Consider the following 10642-nt stretch of genomic DNA (forward strand, 5'->3'; position numbering starts at 1 on the left):
CCTGCAGGTCCCGGAGCAGCCGCCGCCATGGACCCGGACCCGCAGGCGGGCGTGCAGGTGGGCATGCGCGTGGTGCGCGGCGTGGACTGGAAGTGGGGCCAGCAGGACGGCGGCGAGGGCGGCGTGGGCACGGTGGTGGAGCTCGGCCGCCACGGCAGCCCCTCGACCCCCGACCGCACCGTGGTGGTGCAGTGGGACCACGGCACCCGCACCAACTACCGCGCGGGCTACCAGGGCGCGCACGACCTGCTGCTCTACGACAACGCGCAGATCGGTGCGTGCGCGGGGCGGGCGGGGGGCGGGGCGCGCCCGCCCCCCCTGACCCTGCCCCGCCCCCAGGCGTGCGGCACCCCAACATCATCTGCGATTGCTGCAAGAAGCACGGGCTGCGGGGCATGCGCTGGAAGTGCCGCGTCTGCGTGGACTACGACCTGTGCACGCAGTGCTACCTGAGCGGCAAGCACGACCTCACCCACGCCTTCGAGCGCTACGAGACGGCCCACTCACGCCCGTGAGTCCCGCCGCCGCCCCTGCGGCCGCGCCGCCCCTGACCGCGGGGCCCCGGCGAGCGCCTCCGACGCCCGACCAGGCCTTGGCCCTGGAGGACCGCAGCTGCCTCCCACTAACTATTCCCCAGGGGCAGGTCAAGGCCTTCCTGAGCCATTTCCTTGAAGAGTGGCCCGAGTCATGGTCACTCCGGAGCCTGGGCGTTGACACCAGCCCCCATCCGCTGGGGAAGGCACCCATGTCCACTGAGCAGGTTTGCAGAGGGTGGTGCCATGGATGGGATCTCCTCTCTCCTGCAACCACCCCCGAGCTAGGCGTGGCTCCCCAGTGTAGCCGTGACAGGGCACTGAGGGTGTCCTGTGTCCTGTGTGTGACCATGCAGCCAGCATTGGCGGTGGAAGCCCTAGGCCCAGCAGTGGGCAGCCCACACTGGGGGCCAGCCCGGGCACAGCTGGGGAGGAGCTGTTGGTCTGGCTGGAAGGCTCCTTTGCTGTGGTGGGGGGATCAGGCTGGGTATAAGGCCCCTGAGTTGGGGTGGGCACCCAGAGGCACCATCCCCTGTCCCCTTGTCCCCTTGACACTCCCCACACGTGTGGCCAGAGGCAGAGCAGGGGTCAGTTGTCTGGGCACATGTGGCCAAGCGTGCATTCCCCGTTCCTCCATTATCCACACACTGAGCCTCCCTGGACTGGGCCCTGCGCGGAACTTAGGGCTTCCAGCTCTTTGGGAGGCAACAGGTGTTGGGTGAATGCACACAGGCCGTGCTGTGAGGGTGGGCCCGGGTGCCCTCCCAGCCTGGCACCAGGAAGGGTCAGCAGATACTCCAGGCCCACCATGCAGAGGGCATTGAACTGCTTGGCCTGCAGTCCTGGGCCCTGGGCAGGAGGAGCAAGGCTGGGCAGAGCAGAGGGCCTGAGCCCTCACACCGCCATCCTGCATAGCCCAGGACACACTCTCTTGCAGGGTCACGCTTGGTCCCCGCCAGGGCCTCCCAAGGATCCCACTGAGGGGCATCTTCCAGGGGGCGAAGGTGGTGCGGGGCCCCGACTGGGAGTGGGGCTCGCAGGATGGTGAGCGGGATTCCAGGGTGGGAAGGTAAGGGTTGGGCTGGTGCTGGCCATGGCTGTACCTTGTGGCACGGGCTTAGCCTGCTAGTGGGGCCACTGTCTCTCCAGGAGGGGAAGGGAAGCCAGGTCGAGTGGTAGACATTCGTGGCTGGGATGTGGAGACGGGCCGGAGTGTGGCCAGCGTAACATGGGCCGATGGCACCACCAACGTGTACCGCGTGGGTCACAAGGGCAAGGTCGACCTCAAGTGTGTGGGCGAGGCGGCCGGAGGCTTCTACTACAAGGATCACCTCCCGAGGCTTGGTAAGGGCTGCCCAGCTGCTGTTCTGCCCTGGCTGAACCTGGGATGGTGCTGGGGGAAGGCCAGGGAGGGGCAGGGAGGGGAGCTGCCTGAGCTGGGCCTGCCGCCTGCCTCCAGGCAAGCCAGCAGAGCTGCAGCGCAGGGTGAGTGCTGATGGCCAGCCCTTCCAGCCCGGGGACAAGGTTAAGTGTCTGCTGGACACAGACGTCCTGAGGGAGATGCAGGAAGGCCATGGCGGGTGGAACCCCAAGATGGCGGAGGTGAGCTGCCCCGCCCATTAGCCCTGTGCCCTCCCCTCCCCACATCCCCTGGACCCTTAGCCACAGCCTCCACGACCCGCCACAGTTTATCGGACAGACGGGCACCGTGCACCGCATCACAGACCGTGGGGACGTGCGTGTGCAGTTCAGCCACGAGACCCGCTGGACCTTCCACCCTGGGGCTCTCACCAAGGTGCATGGGGGGCTGGGCCAAGCCCCATCCACTAGCTTCTACACCCCCTCCATGGACCTGCTCAGTTCTGAAGGAGGGCGTGGAGGGCCCTGGGGGGACCCAGCGCGAAGGGACACAGGAGGGCAAGGCACTGGGAGTTGGGAGCTGGGCAGGGCCAAAGGGAGCCACCACAGCTCTATGGGCCGGAGGCCACATGGTTGGTTTATTTTCAAAAATGCTCCCATGGGGCCTATGTGGGGAGGCCCCTTAGGACTGAGTGCCATGCTTGATCCAGGCGGTGGGCTGGAGAAGCATTTGGGAAGCAGGATTTCACAGATGGGCAGTGGAGGAGGTGGGAGGTCGATGGGGGGCTGGGGGGGGGTCATCCACAGATGGGGGCCCTGGGAAGGAGTGGGTGTCAGGAAGGCGACGTGCCATCACTCAGCTCAGGACCGGAGGACCTTCAAGGAGGGTGTGTGTGGGGTCATGAGACAGGTGGTTTGTAGAATGAATCCTGTGCAGGTGAGGGCACAGGTGCAGGGGAAGCTGCCAAGAAAGGTTTGGGGGTGCGGGAGTGGGCCCTGATCCCACCTCGCATGCTGTTCTGGCCGTCCCCTGGTCATGCTGGGGCCACACCCCCACGCCCTTCTAGCGTGCCCTTGACTGTGCTTCCTGCACATCCATCCACGTGCAGGGACAGGCCCGCTCTGGGCTTCTCACCAGCCCAGATCTGGTTTCTGTCTGGTCTGGAGGCACCGCTGGCCACTGCCTCTTCAGCTGTCACCACCTTGACACTGGGGCTGGGCTACCCAGGACCAGCCTGGTCACCAGTGGCCATTGTCCAGCCAGACCCTCTGGTCAGGGGCTAGGGTCCAGTTCAGGCTTGCCTATCCTGTGGAGCTTGATGGGGGTGCCTCCTGCTCCATGACCCTGGGCAGCCGCACTGGTCTGGGGGCCCCCTCACAGGCCTCTCTCACTCAGATCAACTCCTTCTGGGTGGGTGACGTGGTGCGGGTCATCGACGACCTTGACACAGCGAAGCGGCTGCAGGCCGGGCACGGCGAGTGGACAGACGACATGGCGCCTGTGAGACCCCCTTCCTTCCCCCACCTACCCCACCCCCAAGCAGACTGGCCTGTGACTCCGTCCTCTCCTCAGGCCCTGGGCCACATTGGGAAGGTGGTGAAGGTTTTCGGAGACGGGAACCTGCGTGTGGCAGTGGGTGGTCAGCTGTGGACCTTCAGCCCCTCTTGCCTGGTGGCCTATCGGCCCGAGGAGGATGCCAACCTGGATGTGGCTGAGCGCGCCAGGAAGAACAAAAGTGCGGGCACCCAGCAAGGCCACCGGTGGGAGGCAGGGCTGCCCCTGGCCACTGCTTAATCTCAGCCCCCATCCACCCCAGGCTCCCTGAGCGTTGCCCTGGACAAGCTTCGAGCCCAGAAGAGTGACCTGGAGCATCCAGGGAGGCTGGTGGTGGAGGTGGCCCTGGGCAGTGTGGCCCAGGCTCTGGACCTGCTGCGGAGGCACCCTGAGCAGGCAGGCTCCCAAGACCTCACCCTCACCCCCATGCTCAGGGCCAGCCCCAGGGAGGGCGCAGAGGGCCACGAACTGACCTGCTGGTGCTCTCCACAGGTGGACACCAAGAACCAGGGCAGGACCGCCCTGCAGGTGGCTGCCTATCTAGGCCAGGTGGAGCTGCTGCGCCTGCTGCTGCAGGCCCGGGCGGACATGGACCTCCCAGATGAGGAGGGCAACACGGCTCTGCACTACGCGGCCCTGGGGTAAGGCCCTGCGGGTGCGGTGGAGACTGGGCCTGCATTTCCGCCAATGGGCACAGCACCCTCTGGTCTCCTCTCCCGTCAGGAACCAGCCTGAGGCTGCCCGCTTGCTCCTGAGTTCGGGGTGCCAGGCCAGTGCTCTTAATGGCACCCGGAGCACAGCACTGCACGTGGCCGTGCAGAGGGGCTTCCTGGAGGTGGTGAGGGTCCTGTGTGAACTGGGCTGTGACGTCAACCTGCCAGTGAGTGCTGAGTCCCCAGGTCCTATCCCTGTGGTCAAGGAGATCTGCTGCCCAGTGACCACTTGGCCCACCACTGACAGGATGCCCATGCGAACACGCCCCTGCACTACGCCATCTCCGCGGGCCCTGGTGCCAGTGGCATTGTGGAGGTCCTTACTGAGGTGCCGGGCATCGACGTCACTGCCACCAACAGCCAAGGCTTCACCTTGCTGCACCACGCGTCCCTCAAGGGCCACACGCTGTGAGTGTGGGGTGGGCACACAGCCAGGAGCCAGGCTCCAGCTACGCTGCTGGGCTGCTCTGGGGACACCCCCAACCCAGACCCATCTCCCTGCCCCCACAGAGCTGTCAGGAGGATCCTGGCTTGGGCTCGGCAGCTGGTGGACGCCAAGAAAGAGGACGGCTTCACGGCCCTGCATCTGGCCGCCCTCAACAACCACCGGGAGGTGGCCCAAACCCTCATCCAAGAGGTGCAGGCACACGGTCCCCAGCTGGCGCAGGGAGTGGGTGTTGGGGCCCAGGGGGTCCCTGGCTGAGCCTGTGCTCCAACCCCCAGGGCCGCTGTGATGTGAATGTTCGAAACCGAAAGCTCCAGTCCCCGCTGCACCTCGCTGTGCAGCAGGCCCACGTGGGGCTGGTGCCGCTGCTGGTGGACGCGGGCTGCAGCGTGGACGCCGAGGACGAGGAGGGAGACACCGCCCTGCACGTGGCGCTGCAGCGTCATCAGCAGCTGCCCCTGGTGGTGGATGGGGCCAGGGGGGACCCAGGGACTTTGCAGCTGCTGTCCAGGGTGAGGAGGCGTGGGTCTGGCTGCAGGCAGGACCTGAGCGCGCACTTCCACTGAGGGTGACCTTTGGGAGCCAGGCCCTCTGGGGGTGGGGCAGCCCCAGGACTGCGGTTTTGCAGGTGTCTCCTGCCCATCGTCAGTGTGGCCAGCACGCCTGCAATTCTGTGCTTCTGACCGGCCTGGGCCAGGGGTGTGTGTGTGACTGTCTGGGGGGAGGGGGCTCAAGTTCGCCCCCCCAGGTGCTGTTCGGGCTGCCTCCGTTCCAGGGGCCTCAGGCCAAGGGGGTCGCGCCTCTGCCCCGGCCTCGGGCAGGTGGTGCCCGCAGAGGCTCCGTCAGGTCGGCGCTCCCTGACCTGACGCGGCCTCGGGCCCGCCGGCCCTCACCGGCCTGTCTGCGCCCAGCTGCAGGCCTCGGGGCTGCCGGCCAGCGCGGAGCTGACTGTGGGCGCGGCGGTCGCCTGCTTCCTGGCGCTGGAGGGCGCGGACGTGAGCTACACCAACCACCGCGGCCGCTGCCCGCTGGACCTGGCGGCCGAGGGCCGCGTGCTCAAGGCCCTGCAGGGCTGCGCGCAGCGCTTCCGGTGAGCCCGGCGCGGTGGGGGGCGGCGCCCGGCCCCGGGGCGGCCCTTTCAAGCCCCTTCCTCCAACCGCAGGGAGCGGCAGGCGGGCGGCGCGGCCCCGGGGCCCAGGCCCGCGCTCAGCGCCCCCGACGCCCTGGCGAACCCGCCCGCGGCCGCGCCCTCGGGGCCGGAGCCCGCCGAGTGCCTGGTGTGCTCCGAGCCGGCGCTGCTGGTGCTGTTCTCGCCCTGCCAGCACCGCACCGTGTGCGAGGGTGAGCGCGGGGCGGGCCCGGCCGGGGGGGGGGGGGGGGCCCGGCCCCGCCCCGCCCCGCCCCGCCGCCGCGCCCCAACCGCACGCTCCCCGCAGAGTGCGCGCGCAGGATGAAGAAGTGCCTCAGGTGCCAGGCGGTCATCGGCCAGAAGCTGCGGCCAGGTGGGCGGCGGGGCGGGCTCGGGCTCCGCGGGGGCGCCCCCTCGGGTGCCCGGGGCCGCGCCTGACCCGCCCCGCCGCCCGCAGACGGCTCGGAGGTGAGCGGCGCGGCGCCCGCGGCCTGCGCGCCGCGGCAGCTGGTGGAGGAGCTGCAGCGCCGCTACCGGCAGATGGAGGAGCGCATCACGTGCCCCATCTGCATCGACAGCCACATCCGCCTCGTGTTCCAGTGCGGCCACGGCGCCTGCGCGCCCTGCGGCGCCGCGCTCAGCGCCTGCCCCATCTGCCGCCAGCCCGTGCGCGACCGCATCCCCATCTTCGTGTAGCCGCCGCCCGCCCGCGCGCCCGCTCGCGCTGTGTGTTTTATAAAAAGATTCACGGACTCTGCCGCCTGGTGCCTGCCTTGGGGGGGCGCGAGCGGGTCTGGGCCTCCGGCTCCGCAGGCGGACAGACGAGCCTCGGGGCCGCCCCGCCCGGGGTCCCGCCCCCCGCGGCTCGCTCACCCGGGCTGCCTGGACCGGCCCCTCCGGCCCCTCCGGCCCCTCCGCGGAGCAGCCCAGCTGTGGCCTGTGCGTCGGCCGGACGCCCCGCCCCGCCCCGCCCCCTCCGGACCCAAGCGCCCGGCGCTTCCCAGGGCTTCGGGATCCAGACCCATCCTCCAGACCCCTCGGGGCGCAGGCCCCCTCCCCACCCCTCCTTTCTGCTGGGCGGGCGATGGGAACCGGCTTGGACCGAAGCAGGACCCAGTTCTTGCTGCGAGCTCTGGGGTCCTGGTTAAGCCGGGCAGGGGCGGGATGTCTGTTTTGGGCCGGGAGGACCGGCAGGGGCTCAGGGCCGGGAGGGCAGCATTGTTGGGCCAGTATTTAGCCACAGAGGGGGGCGCTGCCCGGCGGGCTCAGCAGCGGCGCTTTCCAAGAAACACCCGAATCGCTCCCCCAGAGCCTGGCGGCTGCTCGCCAGGCCCTTGGCGCTGACCCCGCTGGCCCGGGGCACCACTGTCACCCTGGGCTCAAGGCCTGGATGGACTATGGGGAGGGCCAGGGCCCTCGGCCTCGTCTGGCCCAATGCCTCCCACCCCTCGGCCAACATCCCCCACCTCCAGCTCCCACGCCCCTCCCCTCCCCCAGCCCACTTCCCCGGGGATCCCGGTTCCCCCTGCCCCAAGGCGCCCTTGCCAACACCCCTCCTGGCTGGACTCCTCGCCCTGGCACAGCCTGAAGGACGTCCCGTCGAGTCTTGGGCCTCAGGACACCGTCCCCCACCTCCCACCCAGGACCACTCCAGACTTGGGCCCTGCGCCCAGCTCCTTATGGCCCCTGGCCCCGTGCGCCGTCCCCCACGGGGCACCCTCAGCGGCCTCTTCCAGCTCTTGGTGGGACCCCTGCAGGTCCCCCTCCCTCCCCCTGGCGCCATCCCCAGGCCGCCTACCCCGCCTCTCTTCCCCTTCAGCCGCTTGTACTCACTTGCCACGTCCCCTCCCGATGTGTCCCCGCCCCTCTCGCGGGGACCCTGGCGGGCCAGCGCCGGCGGGGACGTGTCCCGGGCTGGCCTGGTTGGAGGCTCCACCGCCCGGTCGGTGTGGAGGGGACTGGGGGGATTCCACGGAGGAAAAAGCCACCGGCCCATCCCGCCCCAGCAGTTTAGGACCCCAGCTGACCCTCCTCGCCCGCCCCGAACCCCGGCGTCTGTCCCTCCCTGACGGCCGGGGACCTCCGCGCTCCCCCCCCCCCAGTGTCCCCGCCCAGCAGGCGCTGCCCGGGGCCACTGCCACCGGCCGGCAGGCCCGGGGTCCCCGCGCACAGCGATGGCCAGCTGGTTTCCTTCAGGGGCGGGCGCCCCCGCCTCCCCGCCCCCACCGCGGGGCTGTAATCGGAGCCGCAGCGCCTCCCCCGGCTCCTCGCGCTCAGGCGGGTCCCGCAGCCCACGCGCCCGGAGCCCCCACAGCAAGTCCGCAGGCGCCATGGCCCGCGGGGCCTGCGTCCCCTGGGCGTCGTCGGGGGCCCGCCCGCGGGCCGGCCGGCTGGGGGCCGCGCTGGGCGCCCTGGGCCTGCTGTCGGCGCTCGTGCTGCTGGTCCGCCTGGGGGCCCCCGGCGCCCGGCCCGCCGCGAGCGCAGCGCAGGTGAGTCCCTCCCTGCGGCCCACGCGTGTCCGTGAGTCCCCGGTGCCTGGGGGGCGGGGGCCGGCGTCTGCCCCCAGCTCCCCCCACGGCGACCCGGCTGGTCGGTGGGAACCTTCCCTTCTTGGCCGTGAGGGCGACACTTGCCCGCTTGGGGTAGAAAACCCAGAACACGCAGGAGACTGAAATGCGGGGAGTCAGGGCCCCCCCCAACTCCCAGTCCCTCCGTCGCGGTCCGGGCTTGGGCTGCGCCTACTGGCTCCCCAAGCACTTGCTTCCCTCGAAGGGAGACGCCCCGCCCCGACCCGCGGGCGTCCTCAGCACCCCGGGGCGCAGCCCGCTGCCCCCCCAGGCGCCCCGCAGACGCCGCTACACGCTGACCCCCGCCCGGCTGCGCTGGGACCACTTCAACCTCACGTACAGGTGCGACCCTGGCCTGGGGGGGCGCGGCGGCAGCCTGGCCGTCACCCCTGACCTCGACCCCGCCCCAGGGTCCTCTCCTTCCCGCGGAACCTGCTGAGCCCCAGCGAGACCCGGCGCGGCCTGGCCGCCGCCTTCCGCATGTGGAGCGACGTGTCCCCCTTCAGCTTCCGCGAGGTGGCCCCCGAGCAGCCCAGCGACCTGCGGATAGGTGAGCGCCCCCGCCCCCGCCCCGTCCCTGCCCGCCCGCGCCCCCGAGCCCCCGCCCCCGCCCCGTCCCTGCCCGCGCCCCGCCCCGCCCGCGCCCCCGCCCCGCCCGCCCCGCCCGTCCTCAGCCCCGGGCCCCGCAGGCTTCTACCCCGCCAACCACACGGACTGCCTGGCGTCCGCGCTGCACCACTGCTTCGACGGCCCCACGGGCGAGCTGGCCCACGCCTTCTTCCCCCCGCACGGCGGCATCCACTTCGACGACAGCGAGTACTGGGTCCTGGGCCCCACGCGCTACAGCTGGAAGAAAGGTGACGGCAGGCGCGCCGCGCGTGGGAGCCTCGCACCCCGGTGGTCCCGGCCGAGGGCTGGGGGCCGGGCTGCGGTTGGGGGTCCAGCGGGCGGGAGGGGTGGGGGGGCTGAGGGGCCGCAGGCCTGTTCCAGGCGCTCTGACCCCGCTCCCCACGCCGCGGGAGACGCGGGAGACGAGCCGAGCCGGTCCCCGCGGGTGAGCCCCGCGCCGGCCGGGAGCAGCGCAGACGGGCGGCCGGGGGAGGGCGGCCGGGCCGGCGCTGACCCGCGGGCCCGCAGGCGTGTGGCTCACCGACCTGGTGCACGTGGCGGCCCACGAGATCGGCCACGCGCTGGGCCTCATGCACTCGCAGCACGGCCGCGCGCTCATGCACCTGAACGCCACGCTGCGCGGCTGGACGGCGCTGTCGCAGGACGAGCTGTGGGGGCTGCACCGGCTCTACGGTGGGTGCGGGCGGCGGGCGGCGGGCGGCGGGCGGGCGGCGGGCGGGGTGCGGGCAGGTCTGAGGTCAGCCCCCCCCCCCCAGGCTGCCTGGACCGGCTGTTCGTGTGCGCGTCCTGGGCGCGGAGGGGTTTCTGCGACGCCCGCCAGCGGCTCATGAAGAGGCTCTGCCCCAGCAGCTGCGACTTCTGCTACGGTGCGGCCCGTCCCGGGGCCGGGGGGGGGGGGGGGGGGGGGGGGGCGGTCCCGGGGCGGGGCGGTCCGTCCGGGGGCGGGGCGGGGCGGGGCGGGGCGGGGCGGGGGGGGGTCCTGGGGCGGGGCGCTGACGGCCCTTCCCCGCCCCAGCAGAGTTCCCCTTCCCCACCGTGGCCGCCACCGCGCCGCCCCCCAGGACCAAAACCAGGCTGGTGTCCGAGGGCAGGAACGTGACCTTCCGCTGCGGCCGGAAGATCGCCCACAAGAAGGGCAAAGTGCAGTGAGTGACCCCCCGGCGGCGCGGGCGGCGCGGACCCTGCCCAGCCCTCGCCCTCGCGCCCTGCGCCTCCCTCCGCAGCTGGTACAAGGACCAGGAGCCCCTGGAGTTCTCCTACCCCGGCTACCTGGCGCTGGGCGAGGCGCAGCTGAGCATCGTGGCCAACGCCATCAACGAGGGCACCTACACCTGCGTGGTGCGCCGGCGGCAGCGCGTGCTCAGCACCTTCTCCTGGCGAGTCCGCCTGCGCGCCTGAGCGCCGCCCCCATAAAGTGCTTCCTCCTCCCACTTCCTCGCACTTTCTCTCGCTCTTGGCTCCGCGCCCTTTCTTGGAGGGCGGTGATCGGCCTCGCGCCTCGTGGGGTGGGGCCGTCTAGACCGGGTGCTGCTGCGTGTGGGGAGCCTGGGGCCAGGGCGCCCCAACTCCCCCCCGGCCCCTTGGGGTGCAGACACCGTCCGCCGAGACCAAGATGCCAAGGGGGGGCTTTTCCAGGCCGGTCCTGGAAAGAGGGCGAACGAGGCCCCGGTGCCATCTCCCAGGGGAGCGGACTGAGCTGGTGGAGGGGTTT

At 71.4% G+C, this 10642-nt stretch overlaps 2 protein-coding genes across 2 annotated transcripts; both read left to right on the forward strand.

The window, feature by feature from the left end:
• The first annotated feature begins 1 nt into the window (after position 1).
• Positions 2 to 6433, forward strand: MIB2 (MIB E3 ubiquitin protein ligase 2). The gene is made up of 18 exons (XM_087820056.1): positions 2 to 274; positions 340 to 511; positions 1471 to 1577; positions 1683 to 1877; positions 1993 to 2135; positions 2221 to 2328; positions 3289 to 3393; positions 3466 to 3628; positions 3710 to 3843; positions 3940 to 4088; positions 4171 to 4327; positions 4408 to 4568; positions 4671 to 4797; positions 4884 to 5117; positions 5517 to 5695; positions 5768 to 5946; positions 6042 to 6107; positions 6192 to 6433. The coding sequence occupies exons 1-18, from the start codon at positions 28 to 30 to the stop codon at positions 6428 to 6430; spliced, it is 2865 nt and encodes a 954-aa protein (XP_087676182.1). The 5' UTR covers positions 2 to 27; the 3' UTR covers positions 6431 to 6433.
• A 1475-nt stretch (positions 6434 to 7908) lies between these two features.
• Positions 7909 to 10329, forward strand: MMP23B (matrix metallopeptidase 23B). Its single transcript, XM_087820749.1, has 8 exons — positions 7909 to 8223; positions 8507 to 8643; positions 8712 to 8851; positions 8991 to 9158; positions 9439 to 9603; positions 9687 to 9797; positions 9950 to 10076; positions 10155 to 10329. The coding sequence occupies exons 1-8, from the start codon at positions 7909 to 7911 to the stop codon at positions 10327 to 10329; spliced, it is 1338 nt and encodes a 445-aa protein (XP_087676875.1).
• The last annotated feature ends 313 nt before the right edge of the window (positions 10330 to 10642 follow it).

Source organism: Miniopterus natalensis, chromosome 9 (genome assembly GCF_054644295.1).
Source record: "Miniopterus natalensis isolate mMinNat1 chromosome 9, mMinNat1.hap1, whole genome shotgun sequence".
Taxonomy (NCBI): Eukaryota; Metazoa; Chordata; class Mammalia; order Chiroptera; family Miniopteridae; genus Miniopterus; species Miniopterus natalensis.